The 17,694-nt window shown below is 36.7% G+C and overlaps 3 protein-coding genes across 3 annotated transcripts; 1 reads left to right on the forward strand and 2 right to left on the reverse strand.

Annotated features, from left to right (window-relative positions):
* Nucleotides 1-312: 312 nt before the first annotated feature.
* LOC128209964 (uncharacterized) lies at nucleotides 313-7,406 on the forward strand. Its single transcript, XM_052914241.1, has 2 exons — nucleotides 313-513; nucleotides 1,426-7,406. The coding sequence occupies exon 2, from the start codon at nucleotides 1,472-1,474 to the stop codon at nucleotides 2,567-2,569; it is 1,098 nt and encodes a 365-aa protein (XP_052770201.1). The 5' UTR covers nucleotides 313-513; nucleotides 1,426-1,471; the 3' UTR covers nucleotides 2,570-7,406.
* LOC128209965 (galactose mutarotase-like) lies at nucleotides 7,407-13,281 on the reverse strand. Its single transcript, XM_052914242.1, has 8 exons — nucleotides 13,163-13,281; nucleotides 12,050-12,177; nucleotides 10,819-10,973; nucleotides 10,140-10,349; nucleotides 9,911-9,992; nucleotides 8,529-8,670; nucleotides 8,172-8,343; nucleotides 7,407-7,650 (listed from the first exon to the last, which is right to left on the reverse strand). Exons 1-8 carry the CDS (start codon nucleotides 13,222-13,224, stop codon nucleotides 7,573-7,575), a joined length of 1,029 nt encoding a protein of 342 aa, XP_052770202.1. The 5' UTR covers nucleotides 13,225-13,281; the 3' UTR covers nucleotides 7,407-7,572.
* A 205-nt stretch (nucleotides 13,282-13,486) lies between these two features.
* On the reverse strand, nucleotides 13,487-17,445 carry LOC128209408 (uncharacterized). The gene is made up of 6 exons (XM_052913431.1): nucleotides 17,002-17,445; nucleotides 16,489-16,615; nucleotides 15,663-15,773; nucleotides 15,149-15,286; nucleotides 14,192-14,262; nucleotides 13,487-13,914 (listed from the first exon to the last, which is right to left on the reverse strand). The coding sequence occupies exons 1-5, from the start codon at nucleotides 17,017-17,019 to the stop codon at nucleotides 14,216-14,218; spliced, it is 441 nt and encodes a 146-aa protein (XP_052769391.1). The 5' UTR covers nucleotides 17,020-17,445; the 3' UTR covers nucleotides 13,487-13,914; nucleotides 14,192-14,215.
* Between the last annotated feature and the right edge of the window lie 249 nt (nucleotides 17,446-17,694).

Consider the following 17,694-nt stretch of genomic DNA (forward strand, 5'->3'; position numbering starts at 1 on the left):
AGAATGAACATTAACTGAATTGAGCACGTACTGTCCATCGCCGTTTTTTTTCAGCAGAAAATGGCCGGTGCATGTGCAAAAAGGGTACCGTTTCAGTAGATTCAATATTGTCACTGGTATGCAGGAATGATTACAGTTCAAGAATAAGCATTACGGATTGCGGTCCAAATATAAGTAAGATAGGTTTGAAAATGTCAGGACCCCTATGAGCATTTGACAACACGAAACATTATATGCAAATATAATTAACACATTATGGCAATCAGAACTAAGCAATACATGAATGATACGATACAACAATTTACTATTTGATAATAACTGATACTTTATAATTGAATAGTACAATCCTCTGATATTATTACAACGCATTGTTCGGGTTTTCTATATTTTCTTTGGGTTAAAATTACTTAGGTTATTATCGCATATTGTGCTTACTTAATTCATTTCGTACTCAGAAGTAAAGCACTTGCGGTTTTTGGTCTCTTGATTTGATTGAAGTATTTTTACATGCAGGTAAAGTTATGTTGCTTCATCATTAAACTATTATTAAAATACGTGTTTAAGCTATAATAATGTAAATTATGGATTTTCAGGGGGATGTTGTAGATTTCGTACCTCTTCAATATCGTACCACTTAAATATCGTACCACAGGTGCTTGTGCATCGTACCAATTTATTATAGGGCTATTCACTGTACAGATATTGAATTGTTAATTGCTCTCAACCTCAAATAGGAATCAAATTTGCCAAATTGTAAAAGTATTTATAAATTAATATACAAATTTCAGCATAAAATGGATTCGTATAAATGTTTCACCAATAATTCTGTTTAACTTTTAGACTGATATACATGTGTGTCACATTACCATTAGGCATATATTATATATTTAATTATACAAATGGCATAACATGGATTTATCCTGTTTTATTTGACAACTGGTTTCACTGCTCGATTATATGTGATTTGCCATGATGAGAATGAAGTGAAATGGGTTGTCAAATAAAATGGGATAAACCAATGTAATGTAAATATTTTAACTGATTTCTGGTAATTTAAATTTCAGAAGTTTTTATGTTATTTGTATGAAACAAAATACACACATCAACATGACTGTTTATAGACAAAAGATTGAAGTACATGTAGATACAAATACATGCAGTAAGGACAAGGACCTTGGCTAAAATGTTTTTTTGACTTCCGCAAGGACCAGTTGAGAAATACTGACATTGAACAATTATCCCCTTTGGATGCAAATTTAAACTTAAGAATGTTGTTAAAAGGTGATACCCTCATGAAATATTTGTCCAAAAACAGTTTTGTCTGATATGATGAAATATTAGCAGGTTATTATATGGCATTTAAACACATGTAGATTTGTGTTTTAAATTTTGAAGTTATATCTCACTTCTATTATTATTTTACAGATCAATGCCAACTATGGTGGAAACTTGATGTTCAATATCAAACATCATGTTCCTATCCACAGACCAGTCAGATAACCTTAAGACTCTTATGAAGTGTATCCAGTTTGGGGAGGAACAAACATGTAAATCAATGATTGCAAAGTTTGATCTAAGAAGACTTAACAAGCTTGTAAGACTTAACTTTCCAAGATACACAGATTTGACCGTAACTGCACTGTTGTGGGCAGTAATGCTAAGAAAACATTCCATCATTGAATTTTTGTTGCAAAAAGGAGTGAAAGTAAACAAATCAGGGTCATACTTTGATGTAAGCTTTGTTTATACGTATACTCCACTTCTAAAAGCAGTGGAAAATGCAGACTTGCGCACTGTAGATCTTCTGCTAGCGCATGGAGCAGATCCTCAGCTCAATGTACCAGGGCCATTGAATGAAGAGGAGGAAGGGGGGAGTGTGCAATGGAAAAAAACTAACAGTGCCCTAGAAAGATCTCAGGAGGTGGGCATAAACATGTTCAAGAAGTTGCTGCAGTATGCTGATGTGCATCGGGAATATGAAGGTAAAGGACATGTGTGCCTTTGCTATGCAGTTCGCAAATATCTGAGACAGGACATGGAGCAGGATGTTCTCTACCCCCAGTTTATAATCCACATCATCCAGCATGGTGGTACCATCTGTAAAGGGAGGATGTTTGACGGTGTTGTGCAGTGTGAACTTCTGAAAGCTTTGCTGTCTGTGTCATTTAATTTCAAGTTTGAAAAAGATGATTCAGGTTTGAAAATTGCTGAATTAAACATATTAGGCCAGTATATGAAAGTCCTTAGGCTTATTCTTTTGACTGATTATGTTCACAGCAGCTCCATTATTTACAGTACACTGAAACATTTTCTTAAGCTTCAGGAAAAGCGTTTCACTTGCACATACTTGAATGATGAGTCCAGGCTGAACTTTGAGTGGCTTGTAGAACATTGCAAAGAGCCTTCTAGCCTGATGCATATCTGTAGAAGTACAATCAGAAAAGCAATAGAGCGTTTCTCCCCAGAAACGTGCAATAGCCTGCCTCTACCAACAAAACTGAAGCAATATTTGATCATTGACTGTGATATTTCCATTGTTGATGATGACACTGATATATCACTGGTGTAAGTTTTCGGTTATATGATGTTGTACTTGAAATTCAGTATTTTGGAAAATAAGTCCTATGTATATATATATATATATATATATATATATATATGATGATTATTTTGAAGAATAGTAAAAATGACTAGGTTTTAGCTCATCTTCAATTCGAAGAAAACACATTGAGGTTATCCTAGTCTTGGTGTAGTTGTCGTTGCCGAATTGCAAATCTTAAACCTTGTAAGTTGTACATAACTAAATCCCATTCAAAATATTCAAATGAAACTTGGTACACATGTTGCCAGAGACAATGAGCTCATGTAAAGCAAGGTACATAACTTTGGCTTTCATGACCAAACAGTTATACACCTTTTTTCTTAGCGGTTGACAGTAGTTTGTTAAACAATTTGCAGTATTTTTAACCAGGTTTTCACATAGTGAAACCTGGTTATTAGAATGGCGAACTTCGTTGTTCGGGCGGGCGGCTGGGCGGCGTCAAACTCACCTATGAAACTGAATAACTTAAGTAAGGGTTGACATATCTAGACCAAACTTGGTCTATAGAAAGAGTTTATGGGTACCTTTCATGGGATTGTGTAAGGAGTCCCTAACGTCAAGGTCAAGGTCACTGTTACTAAAAAAAAAACGGTTGAAACTGAATAACTTTAGTTAGGGATGACATATCTCGACTAAACTTTGTCTATAAGAAAGGTTTATGGAGACCTTTTATGGGATTGTGTAAGGAGTCCCTAGGGTCAAGGTCACTGTTACTAATAATAGAAAAACGGTTGAAACTAAATAACTTTAGTTAGGGATGACATATCTTGACTAAACGTGGTCAATAGGAAGAGTTTATGGATACCTTTTATGGGATTGCGTTACGGGTCCATAGGGTCAAGGCCAAGGTCACTGTCACTAAAAATAGAAAAATGGTTGAAACTGAATAACTTGAGTTTGGGTTGACATATCTCGACCAAACTTGGTCAATAGGAAGAGTTTATGGATACCTTTCATGGGATTGCATTTAGGGTCCCTAGGGTCAAGGCCAAGGTCACTGTTACTAAAAATAGAAAAACGGTTGAAACTGAATAACATTAGTTAGGGTTGACATATCTAGACCAAACTTGGTCTATAGAAAGAGTTTATGGGAATCTTTCATGGGATTGCGTTTGGGGTCCCTAACGTCAAGGTCACTGTTGCTAAAAATAGAAAAACAATTGAAACTGAATAACTTGAAGTAGGGATGACATATCTTGACTAAGCTTGGTCTATAGGAAAAGTTTATGGAGACCTTTCATGGGATTGTGTAAGGAGTCCCTAGGGTCAAGGTCAAGGTCACTGTTACAAAAAATAGAAAAACGGTTGAAACTAATTAACTTTAGTTAGGGATGACATATCTTGACCAAACTTGGTCTATAGAAAGAGTTTATGGGTACCTTTCATGGGATTTCGATTGGGGTCCCTAGGTTCAAGGTCAAGGTCACTGTTACTTAAAATAGAAAAACGGTTTAAACTAAATAACTTTAGTTTGGGATGACATATCTTGACTAAACTTGGTGTACAGGAAGAGTTAATAGATACCTTTCATGGCATTGCGTTTGGGGTCCCTAGGGTCAAAGTCAAGGTCACCATTACTAAAAATAGAAAAAACAGTTGAACTGAATAACTTTAGTTGGGGTTGACATATCTTGACCAAACTTGGTCAATTGGAAGAGTTTATGGATACCTTTCATGGTATTGCGTTTAGGGGTCAAGGCCAAGGTCACTGTTACTTAAAATAGAAAAACGGTTGAAACTGAATAACTTTAGTTAGGGTTGACATATCTTGACCAAACTTGGTCAATAGGAAGAGTTTATGGATACCTTTCATGGGATTGCGTTTTGGGTCCCTAGGTTCAAGGTCAAGGTCACTGTTACTTAAAATAGAAAAACGGTTTAAACTAAATAACTTTAGTTTGGGATGACATATCTTGACTAAACTTGGTGTACAGGAAGAGTAATAGATACCTTTCATGGGATTGCGTTTGGGGTCCCTAGGGTCAAGGTCAAGGTCACTGTTACTAAACATAGAAAAACGGTTGAAACTAAATAACTTGAGTTGGGGATGACATATCTTGACCAAACTTGGTAAATAGGAAGAGTTTATGAATACCTTTCATGGGATTGCGTTTAGGGGTCAAGGCCAAGGTCACTGTTACTATAAATAGAAAAACGGTTGAAACTGAATAACTTTAGTTAGGGTTGACATATCTTGACCAAACTTGGTCAATAGGAAGAGTTTATGGATACCTTTCAATGGATTGCGTTTGGGGTCCCTAGGGTCAAGGTCACTGTTACTAAAAATAGAAAAACAATTGAAACTGAATAACTTTAGTTAGGGATGACATATCTTGACTAAGCTTGGTCTGTAGGAAGAGTTTACAGAGACCTTTCATGGCATTGCGTTTGGGGTCCCTAGGTTCAAGGTCAAGGTGACTGTTACTAAAAATAGAAAAACGGTTGAAACTGAATAACTATAGTAAGGGTTGACATATCTTGACCAAACTTGGTCTATAGAAAGAGTTTATGAATACTTTCATGGGATTGCGTTTTGGGGTCCCTAGATTCAAGGTCAAGGTCACTCTTACTAAAAAATAGAAAAACAGTTGAAACTAAATAACTTTAGTGTTGGATGACATATCTTGACTAAACCAGGTATAAAAGAAGAGTTTATGGATACCTTTCATGGGATTGCGTTTGGGGTCCCTAGATTCAAGGTCAAGGTCACTGTTACTAAAAATAGAAAAATGGTTGAAACTGAATAACTAAGTGAGGGTTGACATATCCTGACATAACTTGGTATAAAGGAAGAGTTTATGGATACCTTTCAATGGTTTGCATTTGGGGTCCCTAGGTTCAATGTCACTGTTACTAAAAATAGAAAAACACACATAGGCTGAAGTTCTTCTGTCAATCATTAAAAACCTGGTTTCGTTGCATTGCGGCGTTTCTTGTTAATTTCATGATATAGGCAAAAAAGGTAATTTTTTAAATATATATGTACATGTTTGAGTTGTGCTTTTATACACAGAAATTGAATTCTTAAATATTGTCTATCATGTTACAATTCTTGTACATGTATAGTCTTTTTCTTAACTTGTGATGTTTTCTATTTTATTATTATGTTTAATACACACATATACTGTAATTTGCTTGATATCAAATTGTTATTTTGTGATTTAAATTATTCAGTGATATATTATTAAATTTATATCATAAGTTATTGAAAATTTAAATATGTGCATTTCAATTCAAACTTAAAAACAAATGGCTTTTGATAACAAATTTGTGACCTCTTGGATCAGAGTTGGACATTGAACTAACTAACCTCAGTTTGACCAGAGATGGATATGGAATTAAATAACATTTGTTTTTCTATGAAATATGCGTTAAGCTCACCTGGGAAGGACGTGCATTGTGAGCTAATGCGAACGTGTGTTGAAGGGATTTGTAAGAATTTTCCAACCAGTATCCTAATTCAACTGGCATACACAATGTATTATTTGTTATGACATGTAGAGTATAGAAATAGGTCAACTATGAAAACAAACTTTGTTAACCTTAAACAATATTCTTTCTATGTCAATGGCAAAATTGGACCATATCCGTGCCAAAATTAAACCATTAGTTTGAAGAACCTTAATAACGAGGAAAAAGTAAAATGTAAAAGACTAAAACTAAATCCCATACAGGATGACCTTGATAGCAAACTCGACAATTCCTGGACCTATGGTCATCAAAATTGACATGAAGGTTGGGCATGACCAGAAGATGACTCCTCTTGACTTTTGGGGGTCATCGGGCCATGGTCAAGGTCACAGTGACCTTGAAAGCAAACTTAACAATTCCTAGACGTATGGTCATAAAACTTGACATGAAGGTTGGGTCTGACCAGTAGATGACCCCTCTTGACTTTGGGGGTCACCGGGCCAATGTCAAGGTCACAGCAACCTTTAACGCAAAAAAGTTACCAAATCTTCTCCCACAGATATCTCAACAATGCCTGAACATATGATCATCAAACTTGACTTGAAAGTTATGCCTGGCCAGTAGATGACCCTTAATGATTTTAGGAGTCATCGGGTCAAAAGGTCAAGTTCACAGTGACCTTGAGTGCGAAAATGTTTTGAGTGATAACCCGACAATGCCTGCACCCATGGCCCTCAAACTTGGAGTTGCGTCTGACCTGTAGATGATGGATTTAGGAGTCATCGGGTCAAAGGTCAAGGTCACAGTGACCTTGAACGAAAAAAAGCTTGTCTGTGTGATAACTTGTCAATGCCTGCACCCATGGCCCTCAAACTTGACATTTAGATTTTTGGTGACCAGCTGATGACTCCTATGGATTTTGAGGTCATAGAGCCAAAGGTCATGGTCATAACACACTCTATCCTCACACTTTGTATGGTCATAATCTTAAAACTGCCTTAACGGTATCTAATATCAGTGACAAATCAACTGTCATTTCGGTCCATGCATATTTCATTCAATTGTCCATATAATCCTGACAACATGGCGCTCGGGGTGGCGGTGGGGGGGGGGGGGGTGTCATAATGTTTGACAAACATTTCTTGTTTTCTTATGAAACACTGGCGTAATGTTTATTGTGTGACTTCTAGGGCCAGTTTTATCATGAGTCATGTTAGTTATGAAAAATGGATACTACGTCAAACATTTAGAAAACACTAATAAATAAATATAACTATATTGGATATAGAAACTTTGAATCAAACTAGAACTGTTTTATATGAAACCGTCGAAACTAATTTTGAAAAATGTAATAATTGGGATTTCATGATTTCAATAAAAGAACGGAACGCCATTTAATTGTTTTTTTTCATTTTGTTGGTCGCAAAACAAAGCATTGATGAGGTACACATGGACAAGACAACGTCAATGACACGACTTGACCAAGGAAATACCACACGTATGCCTTTGGCTCGGCTAAAACGAACACGACTGGAAATGCGTCCGACATTTTGAACTCATTACTCCACGCCAAATGTATAGATTGTTTTTTGGCGGTATGTCTCTCCGGGTCTAAGGATAGTATTCGGAAAATTGCTCTGTAAGATAAAAAAGAAAAAGCTAAATAAAAATATAATATATATATCGGGAAGAAATAGTTATGTTTATTATCGGAATGTATATAGAAAAATCCAATTCATTGTTGCATGTATACGCGGCTACACCAATCTTGTTTCTTTTCGTCATAATATATATTATTATTTCGTTATATATATATATAACTTTCGTTGTGGCAAATGCCAGTGGACGTTTGCTACATAGAGTGCGAAACTTTATAAAGATTTTTATCTGATTAGCGCAGTGGTTAGCGAACTCGCCTCTCACATAGGTGACCCAGGTTCGATTCACGGCCTGAGCGCACGTGAGTTTGTTTTGTGGTCACCAAACCGGACAAGTGGGTTTCCTCCGGGTACTCCAGTTTCCCCCCACGACACAGGATCACACTCTCGCGTAACATCGTGTCAAGGACAATGATTAATATAATGTTGTCATAACTTGTTTCACTATCGTTGTAAATAAATAAGTTTAAATCAGTCAATATCAGCTTGAATGAACATACGTGGTTGACACTGTCCGGGTAGTGTTGTGTTTCAAGACAGAACGAGGCAAATGGTTGGTATTGCTTATTTCCCTTGCCCACAGCGTCCGCCATGTACTTGGCCGTGTAGAACTGCAGGCCTGGCTCAGTCGTGAATGTATCGATGAACCGACCGCTTTCAGGATGGCTTATCCTACATGAGGTGAGTTAAGATTCAAGCTCAACAGCATACTAAAACAGGCTCTTAAATACATTACTTGAATCAAAGATTGATAGCTAGTATGATACGATAGAATACGTCATCGCGACTTTGCAGGCAATCGCGCCTTGTGAAATGAGAAAGCGCCTATAACGTAAAGACTGCATGAGAAGAGCTACCTGGACACCAGTTTAAGTGTGCCGTTCTGACCGACACAGTAAGTGACGTCCAGGTCCCCTCGTCGGATCGCCAACTCTCTTTCCCGGAGCCGGGTGGGCTGCCGCAGGTCCACCGCCGTGTCCGCTACAGGCGACAGCTCGCCTAAAGAGTGTGAAATGACACCTGTTATATAGTCGAATCATTTTTGCACGAACTTGTCGTTTACTACAGGAACAAAGCTTAGAGACAAGAACAGGACATTTAAAGTTCTTGCTTCTGCACACGGAGTGACACAAACACCGAGTGAGATATCTATTGAGGGCACGGACTGACAAATACACAGAGTGAGATATCTGTTAATCTATTGAGCGCACGCACGCACGCACGCACACACACACACACACACCGAGATAGATATATGTCATTGTTAACGGAGTGACATATACATTGAGTGAGATATCTGTTATCTATTGAGCGCACAGAGTGACACATACACCGAGTGAGATATCTGTGCATAATGAGCGCACGGAGTGACACATACACCGAGTGTGATATCTGTTTTATCTATTGAGCGCACGGAGTAACACGTACACCGAGTGTGATATCTGTTTTATCTAATGAGCGCACGGAGTGACACATACACCGAGTGTGATATCTGTTTCATCTATTGAGCGCACGGAGTGCCACATACACCGAATGAGATATCTGTTTTTTTCTATTGAGCCCGTGGAGTGACACATACACTGAGTGAGATATCGATTGAGCGCGAGGAGTGACACATACGCCGAGGGAGATATCGATTGAGCGCGCGGAGTGACACATACGCCGAGGGAGATATCTATTGTGCGCACGGAGTAACACATACACCGAGTGAGATATCTATTGTGCGCACGGAGTGACGCATACACCGAGTATGATATCTATTGAGCGCACGGAGTAACACATACACCGAGTGAGATATCTATTGAGCGCGCGGAGTGACACATACAGCGAGTGAGATATCTATTGAGCGCACGGAGAGACACACACACCGAGTGAGATATCTATTGAGCGCGTGGAGGGACACACACACACCGATATGGATATCTATTGAGCGCACTCAGTAACACATACACCGAGTTATATATATATTGAGGGCACGGAGAGACACATACACCGAGTGAGATATTTATTGAGAGCACGGAGTGACACATACACCGAGTGAGATATATATGTATCTATTCAGCGCATGGAGTGACACATACACTGAGTAAGATATCTAGTTATCTATTGAGCGCACACATACACACGCACATCGAGTGATGTATCTGTTTATTTGTATTTACTGTATGCATAACGAAAAAACTGACATTATTGTAAACAAGTTTGTATTATCAAACCAAACATGTAATTAAGACACAACCTGTAGGAATAAGGTCGTTGTTGACAGGAACATACGTGTCTGCAGTAATCTGGGCAACGTGGTCAAAAACGTCGTCGGAGTTCTGTGAAAAATTGTTAGTTAGGATGGCAATGGAAAGCAAAAATACACACTATTTAAACTTAAACTGCATCTGCGTAAGTGAAAATTTTCATGCATATAGTAGTCAGCTGTGAGTATCGAATGCGCTTTAAACCTTAAGCAAACTTACATGTCCCGACAGATTCAGGTAGACGTGGTTAGTCAGATTGATCGGGCATGGTTTGCTGGACGTTGCAGTGTATTCTAGCGTTAACGAGCCGTCCTCACTAAGCTCGTATGTAACGGTGACGTTAACGTCACCAGGAAAGCCGTCTTCGCCATCTGGACTGTTGTACGTCATTTTCAACACGTTTCCGTCAATGCTGCTCTGCCAAAGGCGCTGTGTAACACCAACAAAAAAATAATAATAAATGTTCAAACAAATGTTCCAGTTTAGCATTCCAATTAGTGAATCTTTACAAAAACTTCTTTTGCTATGACTGACTTATACAATATAGGATCGACTTGCGCGATTGAATTTTATCATTTTCATTATTAATCTGGTATAGTTGTGTATAATGTTAGATCGTAATATACAAAGAAACTATTTGTATTGAAACGCAATCAGATGACCAAAAGTCTCATAGATTTAAATAAAACAATATGTAATTGAATTCAAAAACATTTTAGTTTCTTAATTTTGAATTTATGAGCCAATAAATATAACAGTGTGACATTTCGTTTGCTGCTCTGAGTATGTTGACGTTCAAATTCAGTTATATTACGGATGGCTGCAATAATATCTCATTTTATAAACGTCAACTCACACTTTCATTTCACTGTTAAAGTTTATGAGCCCACTATCTTACCCTACTGAAGCCGGTCACTCCCCCGTGTATGTTGTTGGGACCGTTGTTTATGGTAAGAGAGTAGTCCTGTCCATCCATGGAGAACCTCCCGCCCGCAATCCGTCCCGCAACCCGCCCCACCACCACTCCGAAATACGGTAAATTCTTTTCGTATCCTGCATAACGACAACATTTATTACATATCATAATAAATCATTTGAAAACCCCACATGTGTACGATGGTAACAACATGTTCACAACTCCTGCAATATACGACTGTTTACAAAATGTTTACACCTCATGCGAACACGTTTACACCTCATGCAATATACGACCCTTCACAACATGTTCACAACTCCTACAATATACGACCCTTTACAGAACGTTAACACCTTATGCAATCTACGACCCGTCACAAAATGTTAACAATTTGCAATATACGACCATTTACTAATTGTTTACAACTCATGCAATATACGAAAGTGTAAAATTCCTGCCATATACGACCGTTAACAACATGTTTACAACTCATGCAATATACGACCGTTTTTAATCCTGCCATATACGACCGTTAACAACATGTTTACAACTCATGCAATATACGACCGTTTTTAGTCCTGCCATATACGACCGTTAACAACATGTTTACAACTCATGCAATATACGACCGTTTTTAGTCCTGCCATATACGACCGTTAATAACATGGTTACAACTCATGCAATATACGACCGTGTTTAATCCTGCCATATACGACCGTTAACAACATGTTTACAACTCATGCAATATACGACCGTTTTTAGTCCTGCCATATACGACCGTTAATAACATGTTTACAACTCATGCAATATACGACCGTTTTTAGTCCTGCCATATACGACCGTTAACACCATGTTTACAACTCATTCGATATACGACGTTTTTAGTCCTGCCATATATATACGACCGTTAATAACATGTTTACAACTCATGCAATATAAGGCCTACAATATATGAAATTTTACAGTATGTTTACAAATGCTGCAATAAACGAAACTCGTCAACCCTTTTTCAACTTTAGCAATAAACGACCGTTTACAAATAAATAACAATTCCTGATCCTGTTGTGTCTTTCATTTAGCACGCGTGTCTGTCTCAGTGCCGTTAGTATACAACACATCGTAGGCTTTCATTTCTTTTGAAATACTGTACATCACTACAAATTACCACCATCCAACCCCAGTTAACAGGTATGCAACAATGCTTAGTTCTTACCTTGGACCTGGTCATATCCCAGAGCGACATCAGTCAAACGCCCCTGGTTGTCCGGGGCGTGTACAGACTGAATAGCACAGCCGAAATCGAGCACCGCCACCGTCACCCTACCACCTTCGAACACGAACCTGAAATCGGCAATGTCAAGATTACATTTAATTGTGTATATTTACTAATTGATAAAAACATACGGAACATAACATTTTCCTTAAAACAGCATACAAAGTTAAACCAGTTACTGATCCAAGAAATAAACAACGGAATGTATACTTTGTTGTCGCAGTAAAACAAGACAGGAATACAACTTGATACTATATGAAAGTTGAAAAAACACCTCTCGTTAAATTTTACTCGGATCAGAGCCGGAACGTTCGTCAAAACTCAACGGTGTTTTGATATATTGGTCTCATAATATACCAGAGTGCAGATATAACCAATCACATTTCTTGTATTCCATCGAAATGGACGGAATTTTAATAAAAATGAGTTAAAGCTGACCACCTACCTTTCCTGATAAAAATAAACGTTGACAGAACCGTCACCAGAACAATTTTCTCGCTTCACTAGCGGTATACCCAGGTTGTGCGAGATCCCACCGTGCTTTTAGACTCAAGACGAACTGTGTCGTTTTGCTTAATGGTCGATATAAATGATCGCAAATGCTCTAAGCCTTTTAAGGCCCTTACGCCACAAATGATCGTGGCTTTTGTTTAACGAAAAACCAGTATGTAAATTTCGCACCAAGCGCAATATATATCTTGTCAATCGACTTCACGCATAAAAACACCTACTGTCGCCATCAGGGACTTGGAGTATTGCTTTAAGAATCACTGTGAACTTACTGCTGAACATGCAGGCCCCGTAAAGCATCAGTATATGTTCAGTTTGCATTGGTTTCATTTCAACCAGTCAATTAAATTGAAGCTTTAAACTGAATTTGTTCTTTGTTTAACTGACTGGTAATAACGTTCATCTGCAATCAGTTGTAAGTTGTACGAACAACACCCCTTTAAGTTAACTGTTTAAACTTAAGATATAATGTGGTATGTGGTATGTGTTCTTCACGCCATGAGCATACATGTAAACATTAAATAATGATAACAACTGGGTTACCTTGTGACTTCTTTTCCATCCTGTGTTTTCCCAAAAGGTTCTTTTTTAATTATTACTGTCATTTTTGATAAATTGTATTTATATGTAAAATATGTAAAGATGTAATTTAACGATACTTTTACAAGTAAATACTAAATAGAGCATAACACTTTAGATTAGAAACTCATATCCAAGGTCAGTTTGATAGGAAATAATCAAAAGGAGTTCAGTTAAGAGTTGTTCATACAGGCATATGTCCTACTTTGTGGGTGTATAAGGTCGGTTATGATACATGTTTTCCTTTCGTTTACCAACAACTTAATAAATAACATGACAAAGTCTCGATCAGTTTGGTTCTCTGTTTATTTGTATCGTGTATCACTTAGCTATGTGTGAATAACGCATTTGACATACAATGTTTTGCAAAATGATTATACAACATAATATGAACTAGGTTATGCATAGGTAACACACCTTAATCACTCTATCTAAAATTTCATTACTACTGCAGCTGCACATTCATATGTGCATGCATCGATAAGGACTCCTTTTCATATACCGAACCTGAAGTTGCGCCGCAGCAAAAACGACGGACCATTCTCACAGGATCAAACAACTTAACCTATTCGAAAACGAATCCATTCTAATGAAGAGCTTATTAACCACAGCAAGTTCATAGAAATAAAACAGTAACACGGAAAAACATGACACAAGTGTTGTCGCAGTTTTTATGCCAAGTGAAATATGTCCAGGTGATGTTGCAGAGTAGTCATCTGAAAACAACAATAACATGTCTGTACCAATTAGGAATACCATTTATAAACAACCCCACATTATGTAATATTACGAACATTACTTTACTGTACGAATGTTTACATACACAAAGAAACTAAACAATTTATCACAGTCTTATTAAGCCATATTTTATAGCCTTTGTTTACTCTCTCTCTTTTTCTATATATATATATATATATATATATATATATATATATATATATATATATATATATATATATATATAAGAGTAAACAAAGTTACAAACGTGTGTACCTAAACACTTTTTGTTGCCAGCTATTACTGCTTTCGGCTGACTTGTCCTTCGCATATCATTCTGGTCAATTCTGCGTTAGAAATGAGCTTTTATGAATATGGAACACGATGAACAAAAATAACACACATTTCTTGTTTTTAAAATCTATATCATGGCCTGTAATGTAATAGTATCATAAACGTTTAATAATAACACATTTTCTTGCATAATGGATGCTTTAACAGGTTCGCACAGTCCCATGTTAGATAGGTTAATCCGTCCTTTGGCGATTTTTATACCATTTCGGGATATTAAGTACGAAATATAATAACAATTATTTGACATTTAAAAAAAAAGGAAACACAATAACTGAGTAGCACTTGACATCCTTATGACGTCACACTGTCATTGGATTCAGACGTCGGTTTCAGGATGATTTTTTCAGACGTCAGTTTGACGACACCCAAAGTTGACTTTATACAAAAATATGGTATATGAGATTAACAACGAATTCAACGTTCATAAATGTTTTAAATGCAGAAAATGCTTTATTTGGATTCAGCTGACGATCTAAAGTCATACAATAAATCTGTTCAAATGAGCTCAAGCAGATGTGGCTAAATTTGCTCAAATATGTTTTGGTTTGGTGTTTATTCAAACAGATATCTGTTAAAGAGCTACAAGAGGTGGTGGACTCTCTCCAAACGACCCTTTAAAACAGAAAATATCTCATTAAATACACCATTCAAAGTAGAAACTGTTTATAGCTCGTCTCTTTTTTCAATAAAAACAGTCGAGTTAATGTCATTCAATATCTTAAAATGAAAATTTGTTTACATGCTGCCCAAGACAATGTGAACGCCTTGTATAGCAAGGATCATTACTCTGGCGTTAATAATTACTGAGTTAGTACCCTTGTTCGACTTGGAACATAAAACAAATACGCGTTCGCGTTCGCTCCGCTTTGCTCTTGTTACCTTCGATATCTAAATGCCCGTCTCCATTCGTGTCCGCAGAAGTGAAAAACTCAATGATTCCGTTGTCGTCACCTGTTCCTGAGTTGCTGAAGTATCCCGACTTAAGGATTGACTTAAGTTTATCAAGTTCTATTGTTCCTAAACAAATAAAAAAACAGAGCAGCAACATTAGGATCGTCGCAGTGTCAGAACGCTCAAATAATCACCTTAAATTGCTATTATTAAAGAGGGTATGGAAAAGTGAGTCAGAGGCAGGCTTATGAATAATTTCTTAGTTTGATCTTTGCATTTATGATTAAAGTGACTTAACCATGAGTAAAATTGATTCTAATTTTTGCGCAGGATTATCTCAATATCAGGACTAAATATTTAAGCAGACAAAAATAATTAACTATTTATCTACTGTGGTACGGGTCATTTTTCTAAATCTAATAACGAATCCTGTGTAAAAATATGGGGCAAATTATCGATTCCAACAAAATTGTAGTTCTCCACAGATATTTTGCCTTTATACCATTGCCATTCTTGTCAAGCACAGCTAACGCTCTTTCCATTGTGTGTTTGGGGTCCCCCAAGGAGCCAGCGAGCTCTTGAAGTTTCGCCAACGTGATTTTTTCGCCTTCGCCTAAAAATGTTTTAGTAAAAAGTTAAACCTGAGAGTGTGCTAGTAACTTAATCGTAAACCATATTCTCATTATGATCTAAGATTTAGTTAGAATATGTTTTTCTTTGCTTTTTGTAAAGTAACATCTGCTTCCGCTGTCAATATTCCCCTTAATTTAGAATATTAAAAGACACGATATATACACACTAAACCGCCATATTCAACAACTCACTTACTTTCACCTGACTTTAACATCAATATATTTCACTGAAATATATCCAAAGTTAGTCATTAAAACTACAGCTGAACCACCCACAAACTCCCATTTACACCTACCCGAAACCAACGAAAAAGCTGGTATGTGACCAATCTTGTGTTGTTCATATTTCATTGATATTTAACCCGTACCGTTGGAATATACGTGCTGTAAATTTGATATAGCACTGATATCAATGTTGCGAACAACCGATCACACCATGAATTGAAACACAACTGTGGCAGCGAACTTCTTTTAAAGATATGTTCGCGTATCACAATGTATTATCTTGTATTTAGTATGCAATAAGAAACATGTATCAGAAATAAACTATGCCTTACATTGGCAGAAAAGGCACCAACACGTTAAGAAGAAAATACCTGCTGCATGATCAATACATGTGTTCCGATCGTGAATGGCCGCCATAAACTTGTACCCTTCATTTATTATAAACATCGAATATGTAAAAGGAATACACACGTTTGATCTTTCCCTTCAGCTCTTCTATTATCGGATTGTAGCCGGCAAGACAAAGCACTTCGTAAGCTCGCTCCAGGCCTATTGGATCACCGTCACTATTTTCGTCGTAAAAGTGTTCCACCAAACTCTGTTCAAATAGGGAATTAATGGCAAACTATATACTCAAAAATATCATCAATTCGATCAATTGTTTTCACTGTTTAGTTCTTCTCTTTTCAACAATTATTCTTCTCTTTTGAAACGTATATACCGTATGTGGTCAACATGTAAAGGTAAGAACGAAGAACCATGTGTATCAGCTGTGAACATCTCGACGCCGCTGTAACCGGTGTCATTTAAATTTCAACATTAAACTACACGTCCGAGACACACTGTACGCCATTCAACTTGTATACAAGTTTCAATTGCGTATACTGTAATTAAAATGCTTCAAAATAAATAATTAAAAGTCCGTTTTTGAAACTCATTAGAAATGATGAGGAAAAGTTTAAAATTTGCTAAAAACAATCTTACCATTTTAATTCCTTCCATTGTGTCCCCACAGTACTGATTCTACTCTCTGTCCAAACAATTCATTCAACCACTATTCCATAGTAGATATTTTCTTTTGTTAATCGTTCGTGCATAAACTTTAAACAATAAAAATGTTCAGCTTAATTGTGTTATTACTTTTTGATCGATTGTAAGTTTAAAAATTCTTCAAATCAACAGTATTATGTACAACGGTTTAAGACCCTTCCTGTTAATTCATAGCATTCATTTGTTCGATTAATCCGTATATGCATATAAAGCCCTATGCATCGTAGTCAATCTATTTATTTCACATTTCTTTTTTTTCGCTTTAAAAAATGTTTTAGTACGAATTCCTTGAATCTTAATCAGTAATTCTCAAAATATCAAGGTTTACTTTTTTGGCAAATCGAAAACGTTAAATGTTAGTTGTACACATTGTATTTATCATTGATCGTTTCTTTCTTTTCAACGGGGTATTTCCAAGTAGTTCTATTTTTGATTTGAGACATACAGTGGCTATATAAGATACATCAAGTTTGAATGTTGAAACATCACTCCATTCAGTTAGTGGCCATAGCGCAGTTTTAAACAAACAAAACCTCGATCTCACGATATGTTATGGTTCCCTCGTTGAAAATACGGCCCTGAATTTGTATATACATGTACGTCTTTGAAATAAATATATATATAATT

This window comes from Mya arenaria, chromosome 11 (assembly GCF_026914265.1).
Source record: "Mya arenaria isolate MELC-2E11 chromosome 11, ASM2691426v1".
Lineage (NCBI taxonomy): Eukaryota > Metazoa > Mollusca > Bivalvia > Myida > Myidae > Mya > Mya arenaria.